This window comes from Polyodon spathula, chromosome 1, assembly GCF_017654505.1.
Source record: "Polyodon spathula isolate WHYD16114869_AA chromosome 1, ASM1765450v1, whole genome shotgun sequence".
Taxonomy (NCBI): domain Eukaryota; kingdom Metazoa; phylum Chordata; class Actinopteri; order Acipenseriformes; family Polyodontidae; genus Polyodon; species Polyodon spathula.
The window spans coordinates 68542095-68560747 of NC_054534.1; the positions used below are offsets into that span (position 1 = coordinate 68542095).

The window sequence follows — 18653 nt, forward strand, 5'->3', positions numbered from 1 at the left end:
TGCTCAACGCATGGAAGTGCAAGATGTATATAATTAAGTTTTATTAGCTGGCTTGTTACTGCTTCAAGTACCTTCGCAGATCAAGGGATTTCTTATAGTTTTATTTAAAAAAAAGACATACCTTCAGCACAACAACCCGTCCTGGGATTTGAATCTGAAAGGTCCCTTCCTGCGCTTGAGCCGGGTAGCCAAAAGTAGCGTTAGCCAGGTCAATGCTTCCCAAGGGATTGGCATCCTGTGATGTTCTGTAGTAATACAGCTGGCACTTCCTCTCTTCGAAAACAAACCAACGGGCTTTCCAGGCCTTCAAGGGCCCCCCCAGTTTGTTCAGGTACCCGCACAGTTTTGTGGAAGAGGTTTGAACCTCAGTTTTCATGACTGGCTTCTCTTGGGCACTGCTCTGGTCCCTGTGTGTGGAATCCCCCCTGTTCTCCTTGGCGCTTCCCACTTCTTCTCTTCCATTAGCAGTGACGTCATGATGATTGTCTGGGCTTGTCAGATTGGGATCAGAGGGAGCTTCTGGCATGGGTTTTCCGACTTGGCAGTCCTGCTCCATTGTTACGGTCCTCACCACGTATGGGCTAAACACAGACTTCAAAAGAAAAGATGTTAACTGGTTTGTCTTTGGCTATTGAGTAAAAGGTGTAGTAAGGTGTAATCAATTTTCATTCCCTTTATTAGCTTTTCCTGCCCTTTATCAGTTAATTAAACTTTTACAAACACCAGCTTCAGCGAGGGGTGAATTTGTAAATAAAATGTTACATCCTTACAGTCCTATGCAAGTAACAATTAGTACAAAAAAAAAAAAAGAAGCTATCAGAGCACATTGGTTTCCCTCGATGAATAAAACAAAGATTAATGCAAAAAAAGCAATATAAAGAGTTAAAACAATTGCACACGGAAATTGTAAACAGTCTCCTGCCAGAAACTCTTCTGAAGGTCTGCAGAAGAGGCACTAGTTTCCCTATGCTCTCGGTGGTGAATGCAGTGTACCTTATACAGGATTATGTTCTATGAAAAATAAAATCTAAACTTAACACAACTTTAAATTATTGTATCTTTTAAAACATGTATTTTAATACAGGATTCTATTTCACATTTGCTGTAATGCATTAAAAAACGGTATAACATACAGGCACTATAGTAAATACTATAGGCAATTACACCTCCTTGAAACTATGCCATAGAAAATTCAGAAAAATACTATAACCACTTTGAAGTATGCATTATTCAAGGAGGTTATAGTAGACTACCATATTAAGTATGGCCATTATGGTTTACTGTAGTATAATAAAAATGTATTTACAGCAAATGACCACTTTAAAGTATAGTATTTACAGCAAAATACTGGAGTAAAAGTCCTGGCCTCCATAAGGAGAAAGAGCTCAATGACATGAAACAACGCGAATTGATGTGCAGCAGGCTTGACTAGTGTTTTCAAAAAGGGTTTTAAAGCTGCCTGACAATGTGAACTGTTCGCATTGGATACTTCGGCATTCTTTTCATAAACGCCCTTGCCCAGCTAATACTTTACCAGAGTAAGCTTTCATCCAGCTATTAGCCTCCTTCAGAAAATTGATTTGGGATCTAAAACTAAAAGTGTGAAAAAAACGGGCATTTCCTACACTTGTTTGGTAAAAAAAAAAAAAATACCGTGGTTAGACGTGCCAAAGAGTGTTCGGAATAATGTTTTAGTTTCACAAAGTACAAAAACCAGTACAGTCCCACTTGTGCAATTACGGTACATACTCCTAACAAGAATACACACCCTTCAACCGGCTTACTTCACGATCATTGTTCATTGCCGGTACACATTTACCATCAACTGCAGCTTCAATATATTCAACTTTCTTTTTTTTTCTTCAGTACTGTATCACATAACTTCAGAGAGCACTTAAAAATGAATAACACGTTTTTGACTTAAAAGTTTGATCTAATCTTGGTTCTTACCTGATTCACTTACAGGAACGACTTCTTCATTGTCGTAAACTTCGTATGAACTTTGTGCTCCTCAAAGTTTCACAACGACAGCTTAAACTTTTCTCGTGCTATGCTGACAGTTAAGGTCAATTGACTTGTTATATATCGTCTTTAACGCTCGTTTTGCATATGCATTTCATTTGGGTGGGTTATTTAATGGGTCTCGCTTATTAACAAACCTGTTTCTTCGTTCCTTCTTGATATAGTATTTTGGGAATTTTAGCAATGTCACGTCTTCCGTGCTTGCATAATCCCAGACAACACTAACCTTATCGGGAAACAATTACAGCAGCGAGCTGTTGCATTTAGATTGCACACCAGGTTCAGACGCATTGATTGGACGAAAGAAAAGAATGCATACAGAAATAAATATTGTATATGGCCAAGGGCTTTGGTTTTGCCCAGAGTCGTAAAAGGCATTTAGCACCCGGTGCCTGCAATCGTATTTCACCCCTCCCCCATTTTTTTGTTCTTTTTGGATGTTTGGAGTTAGAATGGAATTTGCTCGCGCATATAGTTTTGATTAATTAATTGTTATTTCTGAATCTCTCCTTTATCATGTCTTAAAGGGACAATGTATTACTTAAAACGCGAAGGAACGTGTTACCTGCAAGATTAGATTTCCTACCTTTACGGTTATATTGGCTTTTTCAGTACCAAATTGTTAATGTTTGCTTGTATAGAGATCAAGTTTTGTGCTTATAATAAGGGCGATTCAATTATTTTATTTTTACTGATCAAATTAAAACTTGATTAGTAACTGCACGCATTTGTGGAATTTTAGCAGTGTCGCTGTAAACAATAAAAACTACTGGATTATTTTAGCAGCCGCATTAACCCTTACAAAATCCTTTCATATCTCTATACAGTAGTTTCCCTTTCAATTCGAAGATGACCGCCAATGATACTTTGGGGACATGTCTGCTTGGCAGGTATTCGCTGAGCATTTTATATCAAAGCTGTCCGATAGCCCCTCTGTGGAGTGACGTCCTCGGTCCCGCCTCACCGAGGTAATAATCACTGCGCGGCAACGTCAGACTCTTTTGCCTTTCAGAGCTCCTTCAATGAGTTTTCTGGAGTTCCCTTGTAATTAATTGCTGGAAGTAGGCTCGCAACTTCCCCGGAATCAGAAGCACGGCAACTGAAGGCTGAGCTAACGCTATGCAACTATATTTCGTTATAAATATATGAAATAATTTATCTATATATATATATATATATGTTAAGCGGCCTATATCGCTCGGACTAGACGCTAACATTGTAACATCTTTTTCTAAACCTGCTTCTATGCCTGTGATGCTTCACCCAGCACACTCTGTGCTTTGGTGATATACAGCCTCCACGCCTCGGTGCTTTGGCTCGACTGAAAATGTTGAATTTCCACCAGTGCACATCCTGCAGGCAGAAATTGCCCCCAGAGGACAAGCATACCCTGTGTGAAGTGCCTGGGAAATGAGCACGCCTCTGCTGCCTTGGCAGACAGGTTGGGTTGCCCTATTTGCACCGGGTTCAAAGAGAAGACCCTGCAAAGCAGAATGGCACATTTCTCAGATGTGACTCTTACAGCCAGCCTAGGAGAGCCGTCGCCAGTCTCGGGATCCCAGGCCTCCCCTCCCACCCTCCGAACTCTACACAAAGTATTTCTTGTGTGCAGTCTCCACAGCGCCCACGCAATAGCTCTAGATCTTCCTCGAGGGGCAGAAATAGCGAGAAACTCGGACCAGGCGAGGGATCTTGCCGAGTCTTAAGTAGACAGCAGGTCACCCCCTGCTCCACCAGTGTCTGCCCCAGAGCATACCCAGGTTTCGCCGGTGGCTGATACAGAGATTCATCAGCAGGACGTGTTGATGAGTGAGGAGGAACAGGATGCACTCTCCCTAGCAGCTTCCTGGGATGAGGAGTCCTTCCTACAAGAAGAGACTCAGGACCCAGACCTGACCCAGGTGACAGTGCCCTCGAGCTCGGTTTGGGCGCTTATTGAAACGCACCTTAAGAAGACTTACGTGGCTGAAGCACAGGTAACGCGTCTGGCGAACAGAGGAGGCCTCTTAACGGCCTTCCTTGATAGAATGCTGCGCTCCGTAACCCTCCCCGAGCCGCTAGCTTCAGAGCTACACTCAGTCACTCTGTTACAAATCTCGGGCTTCCAATGGCAAGCCCTGGGCAGAAGCCTGAGGGTCCCAGATGCAGACTGAGGCACCACCACCAGGCCTCTGCAGCACGGACCCGTCAGCAAGGACAGGGAAATGCCAGACGTGGGGCACCAGCGCCCAGGGAGACAGTTCCAGCAGAACCTTACAAGGCAGTCTCCAAGGCAGCTTCCGCCCCAGCCTCAGCAACCCCAGCAGCTGAGGCTGAAGGCTTGCGGCCTCAGACCCATCTGTTCGTGCAATACCATATGCACTACTGGCGCAGTTGCAACTCAGACTCCTGGGTGCTCGCCACTGTACACACCGGCTATGCGCTGCAGTTCCACTCGGGACCTCCTCACTTTCGAGGAATCACAGTCACATCCGTGAACAACCCTCTCCAGGTCTTGGCCCTCAAACAAGAGGTAGAACTACTACTTCAAAACCAAGCCATCCGTCTCGTAGAACACACCTCACTAAGAGAGGGGTTCTATTCTAGGTATTTCTTGGTGACAAAAAGGACGACGGTCTTCGTCCCATCCTAGACCTGAGACACCTAAATGGGTTCTTGAGGGAGAGGAGATTCCAGATGGTCACACATTGCCATATGCTCCAGTCTGTCCGGCCAGGCGGTTTACAACAGTGGACCTGAAGGACGTGTATTTCCATGTCCAACTCACAAGAAATATTTCCACTTTCCCTTTCAGGGAACTGTCATCAAGTTTTCTATGCTGCCATTCGGCCTCTTCTTAGCCCCCCCCTGCACATTTTCAAAGTGCATGGATGCCATCCTAGCTCCCTTGTGGCTGTAGTAGTACATGCAGAAAAATGTAATAACTACAGGACAAACAACAAATAAATAAATACAAAACCTGTATATGTGTTTTGTTATGGTTTTGCATTTAAATGGTTTAAAAGAGAACTCCATAAGGACCACATTGATTAAAAAAAAAAAAATACAGTCTGCACTCTTATCAGGGACATGTATGCAACAGAAGTCACTGTTAGATTACAAAAACGATGAATTAAACTTTGGCGAGTGTGTGGTGTATTTTCTGGACCTCTGCAACTTGGCAGGTAACCTTGGCAGAACATCCTGATTGTGCCCCTGTGTGTAAATAAATATAAACTCCACTGCTCATTTTGTTTAATCTGATTTTCTTTTGTGTCATAGATTTCTATTTGCATAACATTTGTGGTAACAAAGGTGCTCTGTAAAAGTTTTTTTTGTTTTTTGTTTTTTAATGCATCTGCTAAGCTTACAACAGACTCTGTTCACTTTCTTATTGAATTTAAAAAATGCAATGGCAATAATCAAGCAAATGGCGAGTTCATTTATAAGCAATAATACACCAAACTATTCTGTTTATACGTTTTAATCCGGGAAATATAGCAGTGCTTACTCTTACCAAAATATTGTTTTTATTTATTTTCTTTGTTCGATCTTTATTTTTTAAAGATGGACTGTTGTAAATTGTTAGCCATTTTTTATAGAAAATGAAAACCTATTTTCAATTGAATTATTAACTAAAGGTTTATAGTAGTATTAGATTGAGTTTTTGGCTAATGTATGCCGTTTGGTGAGATTTTATTTACTTAATGCTTACTGTGTTTTTTTCATTGTGTTGTAAAACACCATTACAGCATATTATAAACACTACGAAGCATTGCCACTACATATCATTAGAGACCACTACAGACCATTAGACATTTTCCAATGTGTTTTCCAGCAGGGGTCACTACACTAGCATGCAACATATTGCTTGACTAAATGAAACCTGACGACATGAAAATGTCACAGTGGTATTAGTATGATGGGTAATGTGCATCAGAAATAAGTATATGTTTATGTTGAATTCAAATAGAAGTACAGAAAAAAAACAGATCATACGTATAGTATATTATGTCACAATATCACCTCCTCTTCAATTTTTTATTTTAATTTTGTTTTGATGAATTTTCAACAAAATAATAATATCATGAATATTAAAAGGTACCAATTTCAATTTAAAAAGCATGCTTTATGAACAAGGCCAATTATTGCAAAGCAAGATTTTTTTCAGTCCAGGTCATATTGTTAGCTTACAAAATGTAGGGGTTGTTTAAAAGAATGTGTGCAATGAAGCACTTTACAAAGCAAGTGATAGACACACAGTAGATGCCATTGTACACTGCAATAGTCCTACTACATATATAGCCATTCACTTTATAATGTGAGTCAATGTCCAGGCAGAGCAGAGTTTACAATACCTGTCCTGAAGTTAACATTGGTCCTGAGCAGGATGATGGCTGCTTAGTTCACAGAGTGACCAGAAAAAATGTAATGAGGGAGGAAATTTGAATGCCTCCTATGATAATGTTAAAAAATGGTAATCCAACAGTGTCTGATGAATTAAAGTGTAAAGCAGGATAAGTAATTAAATGATGTAGTAAGAATCGTATCGAACATGAATGTGGGACACGTTTTATTTCACACACTTTGCAATGTTTCAGAACAAAACTGAAACTTACACAGTATACAGATTTGTAGTTATTTCAGAATACTATCAGGTTACAAAACCAAGCAGGCAAATTCAGTATCATATTCTGAACAGGTAAGCTGAAGAAAGTATTTTGATCTGAAATTGAATGTCCATTTTTCTTTCCTAGATTGATGTTAGGAATCTGCATAAGCATTATGTCACAATACAGTTTGTGCTGTTACAAGTACAAGGTGTTCTTTCGACATCTAAATAAAACTGGTTTCAAATAAGGCCTAACAATACTGTACCAGAAAAGTGACCATTAACAAACTAGCCATTGACAAACAATGAATCACACTTGATAACATGTTTGTAAGCTAGTTATGAACAGTTAATAAAACAGTAGCAATGGAACAACGCAATGTGCAAGACTTGCAGGCTTTTACATATCAACTGAGGCTTGGAGCCCATGCAAAACTTTACAAGGCAAAAAATGTAAATGAGAGGAAATTGTAATCATGTAATTATTATCACATCGTTTGGTGCAATGCTCTTTGTAAGACTTCATGCTAAACATGTTCATATTTTATCTGTACTTTTTAATTGGAAATAAAGTTTTTTTTAAAGTGAAGTGGTTGTTGCACAATCATTAATGATAATATAGGTAACAATAGTTTCACGAGGAAGCTAGGAAGTAAGTTATTGGCAGAATGTCTGTTTGGTTTAAAATGCAACTATTTTTGTTAGCCATGCGTGCTCTAAATGAGCTCAGTGACATAAACAATACCATTGTGTTACTCAATCAGAACCACATAATACCTGCTCTACACCCATTGTGGTAATGCTAATGGTTCAGCTAGTGGGTCTCAATAAGTTCTTCATGGTAATACAATATTATTATAATGCTAGCTCAATGGTATTAATTAACCATTTATGTAAGGTAGGCGGCTCAAATTCTATTCAAACGGTTGCTTACATGGATTTAAACAATGTCCCTAATTCATATGAATTCCAGTGTAATGGATTTTATATTCATTCTGAATATATGGCTTTTTAAAATAGTAATCAGTATATTAGGATATTTCAATTGAAAAACAAATAACTACTCAACATAAATTACTATGCAAAATTATGTTATATTAAAAATATATTAATGCAAAATTCTGCTTTATCAAGAAGAGAAAAAATTGGTTTGCAACATAACATTGTTGGTATTCTAATATGTATACATTTGCCCAACAAGTACCGTATTGGGACAATCTCAGATACAAATGATCAAGCCTCTTCGTGAAACCTGCATTTCACTTCCAGAACTGAAGGGGGAGCTAGTTCTAAAATAGTTTCGTGTATTCAAGGCCTGTCAAGAGTTCAGAGTTAGGAGGTCGTAAGCGTGGTTCCTGTGTGTACAGTGGCTGTACACTACTTGTAGCTGTTTTTAAGAAGAATTGTTAAGACAGGTACATATATATATATTTTTTTTTTCACAATTATCCGTAAGAGTATTTGGATTTGTCCCAGCTGCGTTAAAAATGATTAATTAAATGTAATTGGAAAATTGAGTCCGGTATGTCATGTTCCCATGATGTACTAAACATACTGCACCATTTATTTCACCAGTGTATTTATCTTTAAAAGTGTATTTATTTATGTGTGTTAAAACATATTTCACTGAGCATTAGATAACAATAGTAATAATTATAATACACCTTGGCGATAACATTACATGTTACCGCTATGGCAATGTAATGTGTTTAGTCTGAGGATGAAATTTGATGCAATCGACTGTAAAAAAAAAAAAAAGTACTACGCTCAAACTTAAATATAGTAATGTCATTTTTTAGTAACACGATTTTAAAAAGTAGAATAAAAATAAGTAGTTGTTATTGGAGCAGAAATACAGTGTATATTTTCAAAAGTCAATCTACAGCCACATTGAATTGCTTTTTAAACATGCTTTTTAGAAAGTGCAAATCAGTGCATTCTGACTGGTTTAAAAAATTAAAAAATGTCAATAAGAAACTGAAAAAAATGAAAATATTTGCAGCGTTTTTTTCTGTTTAGTGAAAAATATTACGAACTTTACACTGGAGAAAAAGCTTAGTACATCGTCCCTTCGTTCACTGGTCTGTGGTCTACTATATTTTGAGACATAGCGCATCGATAGGGATTACTTGTCTAAAGTAACGACGTATTTACGTTTCTAAAGTCTTCTGTACACCGTAGTGACTTCATTTTTCTTCACTCAGAGGCCATGCGCAATCTTAAACTGCTGAAGAGCCTGCAGTGCGGCAGTCTGCAGGGTTTTGGCAGCCCACAGTGCTTCACAATACGCTCGGATACCGGGACGGTACTTGTGGGATCAGACCGCGGTCTTTCTGAGCTTGATCCAAGAGGGGAGCAGGTAATATAAATAGATCAGTACTTATGTCAAGCTGGAAGAGGTATTATTGTAATGTATGTTGTATGGAGATCTTCTCATTAGTTTTGCTTAGTTGTAACTTAATTTTATTTCATTTCCTTGTGTAGTACAGTCACCATGGGCAAATAAGTCAACCAAAGGGTTGTTACAATGGTCAGAGCTAGCAGCACCTGATATGTCCTTTGTCAGCAGTAAGTGGAAATGTACTGAGAGCAGATGGATTTGAAGGTGAAGAAAGTGTATTAAAAGTACCAACAGTAAGCGCCTTTGCTGCTGGTCACGTGGTCTGAGGCTGGCCTACAAGAAACTGCAGCAACTTTAAAAAAAATCTGCACTACTGCATTTGAAGAGAACCATACAGTCTCCAGGGCATCTTCACTCTTTTAATAGAATAATGGTGAGGCTGCTGTTATTTTTTAGTCTGTGTACCGAACATTTTTAGAATTAACATTTTTAATTTTTTGTGTGCGTGCAGGTGGTAAACGAGGTATCCCTCACTTCAGATAACTATCTCCCAGAAGATGGCAGTGGAATGGTCGTTGGGATTCAGGATCTGCCAGACCAGGAGTCAGTCTGTGTGGCAACAGCAACCGGGGATGTTATCCTGTGTAACCTGAGCACAAGTCAGGTAATGGGACCATTATACTGACAGAACTATTATATAATGTTATTCATGATACTGTTGAACTGTGGTTTTAAAGGGATGATTGGATGGTGGATAGCACGTTTGTTCTAATTTGAGGTGTTCGCTCTCTCTCCCCCATCAAGGCTTAAAAGCCCTCTAAATTATCTGCCTTATTCAAACATTCAACTTTTATTAGTTTGAATGAGCTTTTATATAGTACTATTGAATACATTTGGTTATTCAATTGAATGAACATAGGCCCTTTAATTGGGGGCAATTAAAGTACTTTCTTATGTGATTAACTATTTTCTTGTGTTTTTCAGCTAGAATGTGTCGGCAGCGTGGACAGTGGACTTACAGGCATGAGCTGGAGTCCAGACCAAGAGCTTGTTATCCTCACTACAGGTGATGAAGCCATTCGTTCGTACACAGAGAGACTGTACTTGCAATAGCCTCATCCACAATTTTAACATTTTTAACAAGCTGACAATTGCTTCGGCTAGCGTTTTACTATTTTTATAGCCATGGGGAAGTAAGCGTGCGAAAAAGCAATATAGTAACCCCGTGCAGTACTAAAAATAGGTTTTGCTTTTAAAGAATACTAATACACCTTTTAAAATCCTGTGTTGAAAATCTCATCCTTATTAATATTACCAGTAAATTGAGTAAGAAAAAAACGTCTTTTGGAAAACAATCCTTTTTTCAATTTGTCTTGTGCTTCCTTACCTAAGACACAGCATGAAGATGATCTAAATGTAAGCATCTAATGCTGATAAGTAGTACGAGAAGCATGGCTGTTTGGCTCACCTAGCATCATAGTTAAAAACAAGATTCTACATGGGGAGGATGGGATGGATGGGGGTGTAACAAACTATCAATATTAATCATACAGTCTGCATTTCAGTGTAAGTTGTAAAACATTATTGTGGCAAATTGTGGTTGATGTCTGTAGGACAGGAGACCATAATCATGATGACAAAGGACTTTGAACCGATTACTGAAGTGAAGATACATCAAGAGGACTTCGGTGAAGGTAGGACTTAATGAAATCAGTTACGTCTAGCCCAAAGTTAGAGTTCTGCGGCACATAACACATCTATTATAACTTTGATTCTATGTTTTTCCTGAAACATGCTGAACAGTACAAGAAATGGTCCTTTGACTGAGTCGACTTTGTCAGACACATAACCGTGCGTCCCAGCTTCACCTATTAGCACTACCATACAGACTTTTTTTTTTTTCCCATCTTGCCACCCAGGTCATCTGCAGCAATTAACAAAATACCCAAATGTACAAATCCACAGGATGTGCTATCCTCTGTTGATTAGCACAGTGTTCTATAAAGTTTCCCATTTGAGATGCCAAAATATATATTTAAATGTTAAGGAACCTAACAGCACCTTCACTTTGACCTTTGACCTAAGATGGGTGATATAGTGTGGTCTTGTAACTGTTTGGATTTCGGATGATGAAGACTTTGAGATATTAACTTCATACTCTCTACACTACTACATTATATGATTTCATGGATCCTGTTCAATTGTGTGTAATGTACAGGAAACATTACCATTTGAGACATTTTACATATATATATATATAAAAAACAGATATGTATGGTTATATGTATTCCAGCATTTATATTTCATTCCCATGTTCAGTACAAATGTTTCACTGACACATTTTTAATCACTAGCCATATCAATGATACAGAGCCTTTTCACATATATATTAGTCAATAAGAGAAATTGCTTTGCAAATTTCTATTTTAAGTATCATACTGAACAACTCAGTCAAAACATAAACAGTGTTGGAAAATACACAGATGCTGTTAGTTTACCATAGTACAAAAAAACTTTTATCAGTTCACTTTAAAAGGAAAGGAGTGCATATTTCAAAGTGTTCTTTTCTTGTCTCAACCAACATGAGAATCTTGTTTCTTCCAGGAAAGTTTGTCACTGTTGGCTGGGGGAAGAAAGAAACACAGTTCCATGGATCAGAGGGCAAGCAAGCTGCCCAGCGCAAACTGACAGTAAGTCCTGTGTACCTCCTGTAACCACATTTAGAAGTACTAAAATAAATTACAGTAGAATCTGTCATATCCAATCCTGTAAGATCCAATACCCTCTATTAACCCTTGGCATGTGTCATTTACACATGCTGCTACCAACTGAGTGGTACTGATCGAAACTGATCAATACACATTGTATTATTGGTCTAAATTAGTAGATTCAGCTTTTAACAGGACAGAATGGAATCAGTTGCAAAGAAAAAAAAGACGGTGCTTTTGGGAATAAAGTTGAACTTTTTCCATGCTGTCACTTCATGTAAACCCCAACCCAGTTTAATCATGTTAAATAAAAGAAAACAAGAAAGTAAAGGACTAGTATAATTAGTTAAAAAGCTGAAACATTAATTTTGTTTCCGCCAGTTTGTATTTGTATGCGCTCTTTGATGTTGTTGTTCCTGTCTCAGGTTAACACGCAGGGTGCAAAAAAAACCAAAAACCTGTCAGATTACTTTGGCAGACACTGAGAAAGCATGTTACAGCTGCTTTTGGAATGTTGTTTTGTAAGTTGCGAAATACTTTATTGCAGTGCTTTGTTTTGCAAGAATTTCCACTGCTTTTCTTTGTATAGTATATGTGCAGACTGTACTTAGGTGTTTAGACAGTGATGTACCTGACATTGTTAATTTAAAATACCCCAATGCTAATAAAGCAACTACAATGTAGAATAACACCTCCCTCCGAGATACAATATTTTTACATATCCGATGGACCCCTGGAATTAATTAAATATCGGATATGACAGGTTCTACTGTAGTTGAGAAAGTATATTAAATAATTTTCTATTTTTTTTTCACTATTTGCACTTTTTTTTTTAAATTGTGTAATATAAAAGTTACATTATTCTATTAAATGATTCTTTTTCAAAATAGGAAAAAAAATATTAGTTGAAAGGGCGTTTTTTTTTTTTTTTTTTTTAAACTTTTGATAAAAAAAAAAACTTAAGTTCTGCTGCACATAAAGACATTCTGGTCTCGTTGAAATGACTAGTAGAACTCCTTGTCTCGACCCCGACTACCACTAGTCTTGGACAACCTAATGTCATCTAAAGTAAGGCAAGTCAAGGTTAGTTTTAATCAGGATCTGTGAAACTACCCCTAAGTGTTATGAGTAGACATGACATTCTCCCTTCTCTATCAGGAGGTACAGCCCGCTGTGCCCTGGGATGACCAAAGACAGCGTGTCACTTGGAGGGGAGATGGCCAGCTTTTTGCATTGAGTGCTGTATGTCCAGAGACTGGTATGTGCCTGTCATCAGCCCCATTCTGATAATAGACTTCAGTTATGTTTTAAAAAAAATAACCATTAGCATATTTGCCAAGTGCAGAGCAGAATATACACGCACACACTTATGTCTTCTAAGGGACATTCCCATTTGTAAACAACGGTGTTAATAATGTTATCCTGGTTAAGTAATTTTATTTAACTTTAGTTTGCCTGTCATGTCAAATCTTGACAGTGTGCAAATGGTTATGCTCTTAAAACTGTTAATAACTAGTTGCAAGCAGCATAGATACAACATTTTTCTGAAATTTGATTGGTAAAATTAACAATTGTACTTGAGAATTGCATTTTGGAGTTAGGACCTTGATAAATTTGGCCCAAGGCCTCAAAAGGCTTTACAAAATGGACCTCAAGAGACTACAGAAAGTAATCATTAATAATAAATGTAATAATAATGATGATGATGATGATAATAACAATAGTGTTAAAGGTATATCTTTATCCTACTTTTGTACTTTAATATCATAACAGCTTTGTGAATTTTCAATGGGTAAATAATACTAGTAAAAAAAAAAAAAAAAAAAAAAAAAAAATCAATCCACAGTTCATTTTGTTTGCAGGTGCCCGGAAGGTGAGGGTTTGGAACAGAGAGTGTGTTCTACAGTCTACTAGCGAGAATGTCAGTGGGCTAGAACAATCACTTTGCTGGAAGTGAGTAACAGCAGAATCTTGTTTCAGCTGATACTTCAACAATATTTATATGCAGCTAAACTGCATGAAATAGGGAAGATAGCCTGCTTATCCTTCTTACCGTTATCTGGTGGTTGAGTGTGTGTACACTGTTTAATTGTGTAACCTTTTGTTGAAGGTTGTGTTATTAACTTACTGAGAAATAGTAGTATTGTCCTTCAATTATTATCTTTAGGAAAGGGTTAGTAAATGCCTGTTGGTACCTTGTCCTGTATTCATTTATTTGTTTGTAATTTCTGCAATGCCAACCTTGGGGCTAATACTATACCCATTCAATTGAAACAACAAAACACCACACCTCATTTTTCTTTTTTTTTTGTTCGTTCACACTGTTATGTTTTGGCAGTAAGTGCGGCCATGGGAAGTATAGCATACATTACCTAAGAAATGGTAACACCTACAGAAGTTAGTTTTCATGAAAGATCAGGAAAATGGTACGGTCAGATATGATTGTCCCCCATAGTCCTGCAAGCACATCTCCTGAAGATCAATCCTTAGACCCTCTCAAAGAGTCCTCTGTCTGTGCTGAATTGTGTGTTTGACTAATGTGCACTGAGGCTATCAAACATGCATGCATGTGTTTATTTAAAGAGAAATACACCTGTTTTTGTTTCAGACCCTCTGGAAGTCTGATTGCGTCGACACAGAGGAAACCTAACAAACATGACGTGGTGTTTTTCGAAAGGAATGGGCTCCTGCATGGAGAATTCACCCTTCCTTTTGGCAAGGATCAAGTCATGGTAAATTGTGAATTTTAGTGCTGAACCAAGCAGCCACCATAATAGACAACAACCCAATGTCAGAAATCACACATCAAGCAGCATGATGCAGCATGAGCAGCAGTGGAATCAGTAAACAGAGTTTAAAAAAAAAAAAAGAAAAAAGTAATTGACACTACAGAGTGGTTTCATGGTGCCAATGGAAACATAGCATTAATTGATTGAAAAGATTTGTATTGATTTTTTTTTTTACCGTTGCATGTTTAACTCTGCTGTTATGGTGTTTAGGTGAAGGAGCTGCTGTGGAACAATGACTCGACAGTGCTGGCAGTCTGGCTGGAAGATATACCCTCGGATGGAAACAACAAACCAAACACCTATGGTATGAGCCAAAGTTGTTGCATTTGATTTATACATCAACTGGACACTGGTTATTGGTTATGTATTGTTAGCGACACATTTCCTTCACTCCCCATAATTCATATGTTTGCAGAGAATGCTTCCCTTTCTTCTTCACCTTTCAACTTTCACACAAGAGCTCGTGAAAATGACTTGATTGTGTAACCATAAAGAAATGTGTAGCCACATGTGGTACCATACACAGCAGCAGTGGGTGTTGAGAATGTAGTCACGCAAAGGGGTGTTGAAAGCTGCTTTAAGGGGGCTTGTCTCTTCATGTTTTGCAGTCCAGTTGTGGACAGTAGGGAACTACCATTGGTATTTGAAGCAGAGTCTTCATTTCGGGAATGCTCCGGAGAGTGCTGTGGTGTCTGTGAGCTGGGATCCAGAGACTCCCTATCGCCTGCATGTCCTGAGCCGTGGATGGCAGTACCTGTGCTATGACTGGCACTGGAGCACAGAGTGCAGTACTGGGGAGGACTCTGAGGATGCTGCTAATGTGGCTGTTATAGATGGAGGTAAGGGGAAGCAGAACACACTCCTTTATTTATGTATTGGTGTAATAAACGCCCATGACAGATGTGTTGCACGGTATTTACCTACACAAAATAAATAGTTTGTGTTCGGTATTTGAACCACCACATTAGGTTGGTTTACGCAATTACAGAAATTTTTACCATCACTCACTCAGCTTTAACCCTTTGCGGTCCTATGTCGGACCAGGTCCGACATCATCAAAAAGACGTACAGCACAGGTCTCTAGTTGTTTTTTCTCCAGAAAAAGTCAGGAAAACCTTTCAATGGCTAAGTGAAACCAATAGGAGTCGAATGAAGCCGAAAGTGCGTATCTGATAGCCCCATGCATCACATAGATAACACAGACATAAACAAAGGAGATAGCTGCTTCTGCATCCAGCACTCAAAGAGTATCACAGACATTTGCAGAGCTTTTTGAGATGTTATAGTAATAAAATAATGACTTGGATCTCATTATTCAGGAGTTTGGTGATAAAACGAGTGATCATGATAGGATTTATCAGTATGCACATCTGTAAAGAGGTATGCGAAAAATACAGCGAACAAGGGGTGGGGCTTGGATGGAGATACAGTACTGAGTGTCCTTTTGTGATTCAATGTCTTTTAAACCTGTTTTACTATGAAAAACAGTGCGTTTGAAAATACATTGATCCTGACGCTGAATAAATGGACTCCAAAGGTTTAAAGGGACTCACTAACAACATAATTCCAGAACTTAGTTTGTGCTTTTCTATTGGTATATAGGTCTCAAATATGCAGTTTTGAAAGATATAGTTTTGAAAGATGTACTGTGTGTGTGTGTATGTATATATATATATATATATATATATATATATATATATATATATATATATATATATATATACACACACACACACACACACACACACACACACACACACACATATATATATATATATATATATATATATATACATATATACACACATATACACATGAGGTTTTAAAATGGAAATGTTTGTTTACTTTTTTTTTTTTTTAAGCTACCATCACTTTAAACTGCAACTTGCAACAGCACAGTTATATTTGCTGTTTCTTTAGTAGCACTTTATATTACAGGGAGTAAATAACTATGTAATTACAGTGTCAAACTGGGCAATTCCCAGTGGTTTAAAAGCATCCTTGCATGGTAGGACTACTTGCATGGAAATGGCCTTGTGAAGAACATTCTGTTAGCTGATGTAATTACATGGTAACAGCATTCAATTCCATTGAATTGCAAACAACCACATAAGAGCAAGAAACAATCATTCTTTGTATTATGTTTAAGTTATGAATTATTGAAATACCCCTTTAAAAAAAATTAAACTAGTCCTGTTTGTTCTTAAAGAAACCAAAAAATGTTTGTTCTTTTTCAAGATAATTGAAAACTGTTCCTTACTTTTATGTGTTAATAAGTTAGGTGTGGGAGTATTTAGGTCCTCTGTTTTATCTGTCGTGTTTGTTTATAAGGTCGGCTTCATATAAGTTGCTTTGGAAAATAAAACTTAAATGTACAGAAACATTACCAAATTATACGCCCTACACCATCCTAGAAAAATATACAGTAGAACCAGGGCAGGCCCCCTGAATTAACATCTGAGGGTTTAATTGAAGTTGCATGTGCGTTTCAGACAAGGTCCTAGTGACCACGTTCCGACAGTGTGTGATACCCCCTCCCATGTGTACCTACGAGCTGCAGCTGCCGTGTGCGGTGAACCAGGTCACCTTCCACCCCGAGCCGGGGAGTACCAACCAGCTAGCTGTGTTCACAGCCGACAACCGCCTCTCCATCTACAGACACGGTGAGCGTCTAGCAAGGCCTACACCTTACTGTCCTGGACTTTTATTTCAAACAAGCCTATTATAAAATGGATGTAAGGCCTATTCTTACAAACCTTATGGAGGTTTTGCTTGAAATAGTATATTTCACCTGTCTCCTGTCAGGTGCAGCCACTTAAATTTCACATCCAATACCACACAGTGTCAACAGTTTTGAGTTGAGACATTTAAAAAAATAAAAACCCCATAAATGTCCTAAATGTGTGCTTTATCCAAAACTGTTAAGGTTGTTTTGAGAAAACAAAGTGTTTTTCTTTTGTTTATTCAGGCAACGATACCAATAAAGATCCAACAGTTAAAATCGGAGCAGTCGGGGGAAATGGGTTTAAAGTTACCACAGCTACTCCTGTACTGGATAAAACATACAGGTATTTCTTTAACTGTTATTATTTTAATTATTAAGCATCCCTGAGAGTGGAGTTTGTATGAGTTTGCAAGACCGCAGTGCACACCCCTAATTACTAATATCATAAAACGGGGGGCTCTAATCCTGGTCCTGAAGGGCCGGTGTATCCTGCAGGTGTTTGTTCTGATTATAGACTAAATTAATTAATTGGACCAATTAAGCTTCTAATAAGTACTTAGTTGGTCCAATTAAGTAATTTAGGGTGCAGTTGGGACAAAAACCAGGGGCGACACCGGCCCTCCAGGACCAGGATTGGAGACTGTCATAAAACATTTATCCTTTTTTCTATTGTTATTTTCCTAAAAAATGCAAAACAAATAAAGAATAAGTTGAAAAAACCCCCAAAACATTTAAGCTTGGAACTTGGAATTTTGTTTGTGATCTGGAAACTCCTTGGCCAGAATCTAACACCAGCCTTCACTTTGACTTTTGACCTAAGATGGCTGCCATATTGGGGTCATGTGACTTTTTGGCTTCTGGAAGACCTCATGCTTCAAGATCGTAGCTTCATACTCGACACTGAGGCTCCCATGTTTACATTTTCTGTAAACCCGAAAAAACTACCTGGAGTAAACCTTGAGGGCACTGTTAAATAATGGGTGGGGCTTTGTCAAGAAAAAAAATACTGGTATCAAAAAAAATCTTTTAATTGGGCATTAAACATTACTTCACATCTACTACAGTACCAAGCAGTATATGGTAGGAAGATAGACAAATAAAATAGGTAAGGAAAAGTTATTTGGTACAGGAAAGAACATTAGGAAAACCCCACGTCTAATTAGAGAAGGCTGTGTGGTCCAGTGGTTAAAGAAAATGGCTTGATGTTGTAAGTGACTCTGCAGCTGATGCATAGTTCACACACCTTAGTCTCTGTGAGTCGCCTTGGATAAGGGTGCCTGCTAAATAAACAAATAATAATAAACATAAAAGCACCTAGTTAATTCCAGTAATATAAAGGTAACTAACATAAAAGTTCAGATTTACAAAAAAAAGGGCTTACTATTTTTTTCTTTTTTTTTTTAATTCTTATTTAGTAGGGATAGTATTGTAGGTAAGTTAGACGGTGTAATTTGGAAATGGAAAAATAATAAACAAT

The 18653-nt window shown here is 38.0% G+C and overlaps 2 protein-coding genes across 3 annotated transcripts in view; one reads left to right on the forward strand and one right to left on the reverse strand.

Annotated features, from left to right (window-relative positions):
* LOC121321557 (TBC1 domain family member 2A-like) overlaps positions 1–2260 on the reverse strand; it is a 34145-nt gene extending 31885 nt beyond the window's left edge. The window contains exons 1-2 of one of the 2 annotated variants that reach the window (XM_041260561.1): positions 1951–2260; positions 122–592 (exon numbers count right to left, since the gene is read on the reverse strand). In XM_041260561.1, the coding sequence (XP_041116495.1) occupies positions 122–556 (435 nt within the window). In that variant the 5' untranslated portion in view covers positions 557–592; positions 1951–2260. The remainder of the gene's footprint in view (positions 1–121; positions 593–1950) is intronic. The other variant, XM_041260570.1, reaches the window with a different exon arrangement.
* A 5683-nt stretch (positions 2261–7943) lies between these two features.
* Positions 7944–18653, forward strand: part of elp1 (elongator acetyltransferase complex subunit 1) — a 35996-nt gene continuing 25286 nt past the window's right edge. The window contains exons 1-13 of the mRNA XM_041260586.1: positions 7944–8028; positions 8818–8972; positions 9466–9618; positions 9939–10020; positions 10568–10648; positions 11559–11644; positions 12821–12920; positions 13525–13615; positions 14271–14394; positions 14662–14755; positions 15060–15290; positions 16944–17114; positions 17420–17519. Coding sequence (XP_041116520.1) covers positions 8823–8972; positions 9466–9618; positions 9939–10020; positions 10568–10648; positions 11559–11644; positions 12821–12920; positions 13525–13615; positions 14271–14394; positions 14662–14755; positions 15060–15290; positions 16944–17114; positions 17420–17519 — 1463 coding nt within the window. The 5' untranslated portion in view covers positions 7944–8028; positions 8818–8822. The remainder of the gene's footprint in view (positions 8029–8817; positions 8973–9465; positions 9619–9938; positions 10021–10567; positions 10649–11558; positions 11645–12820; positions 12921–13524; positions 13616–14270; positions 14395–14661; positions 14756–15059; positions 15291–16943; positions 17115–17419; positions 17520–18653) is intronic.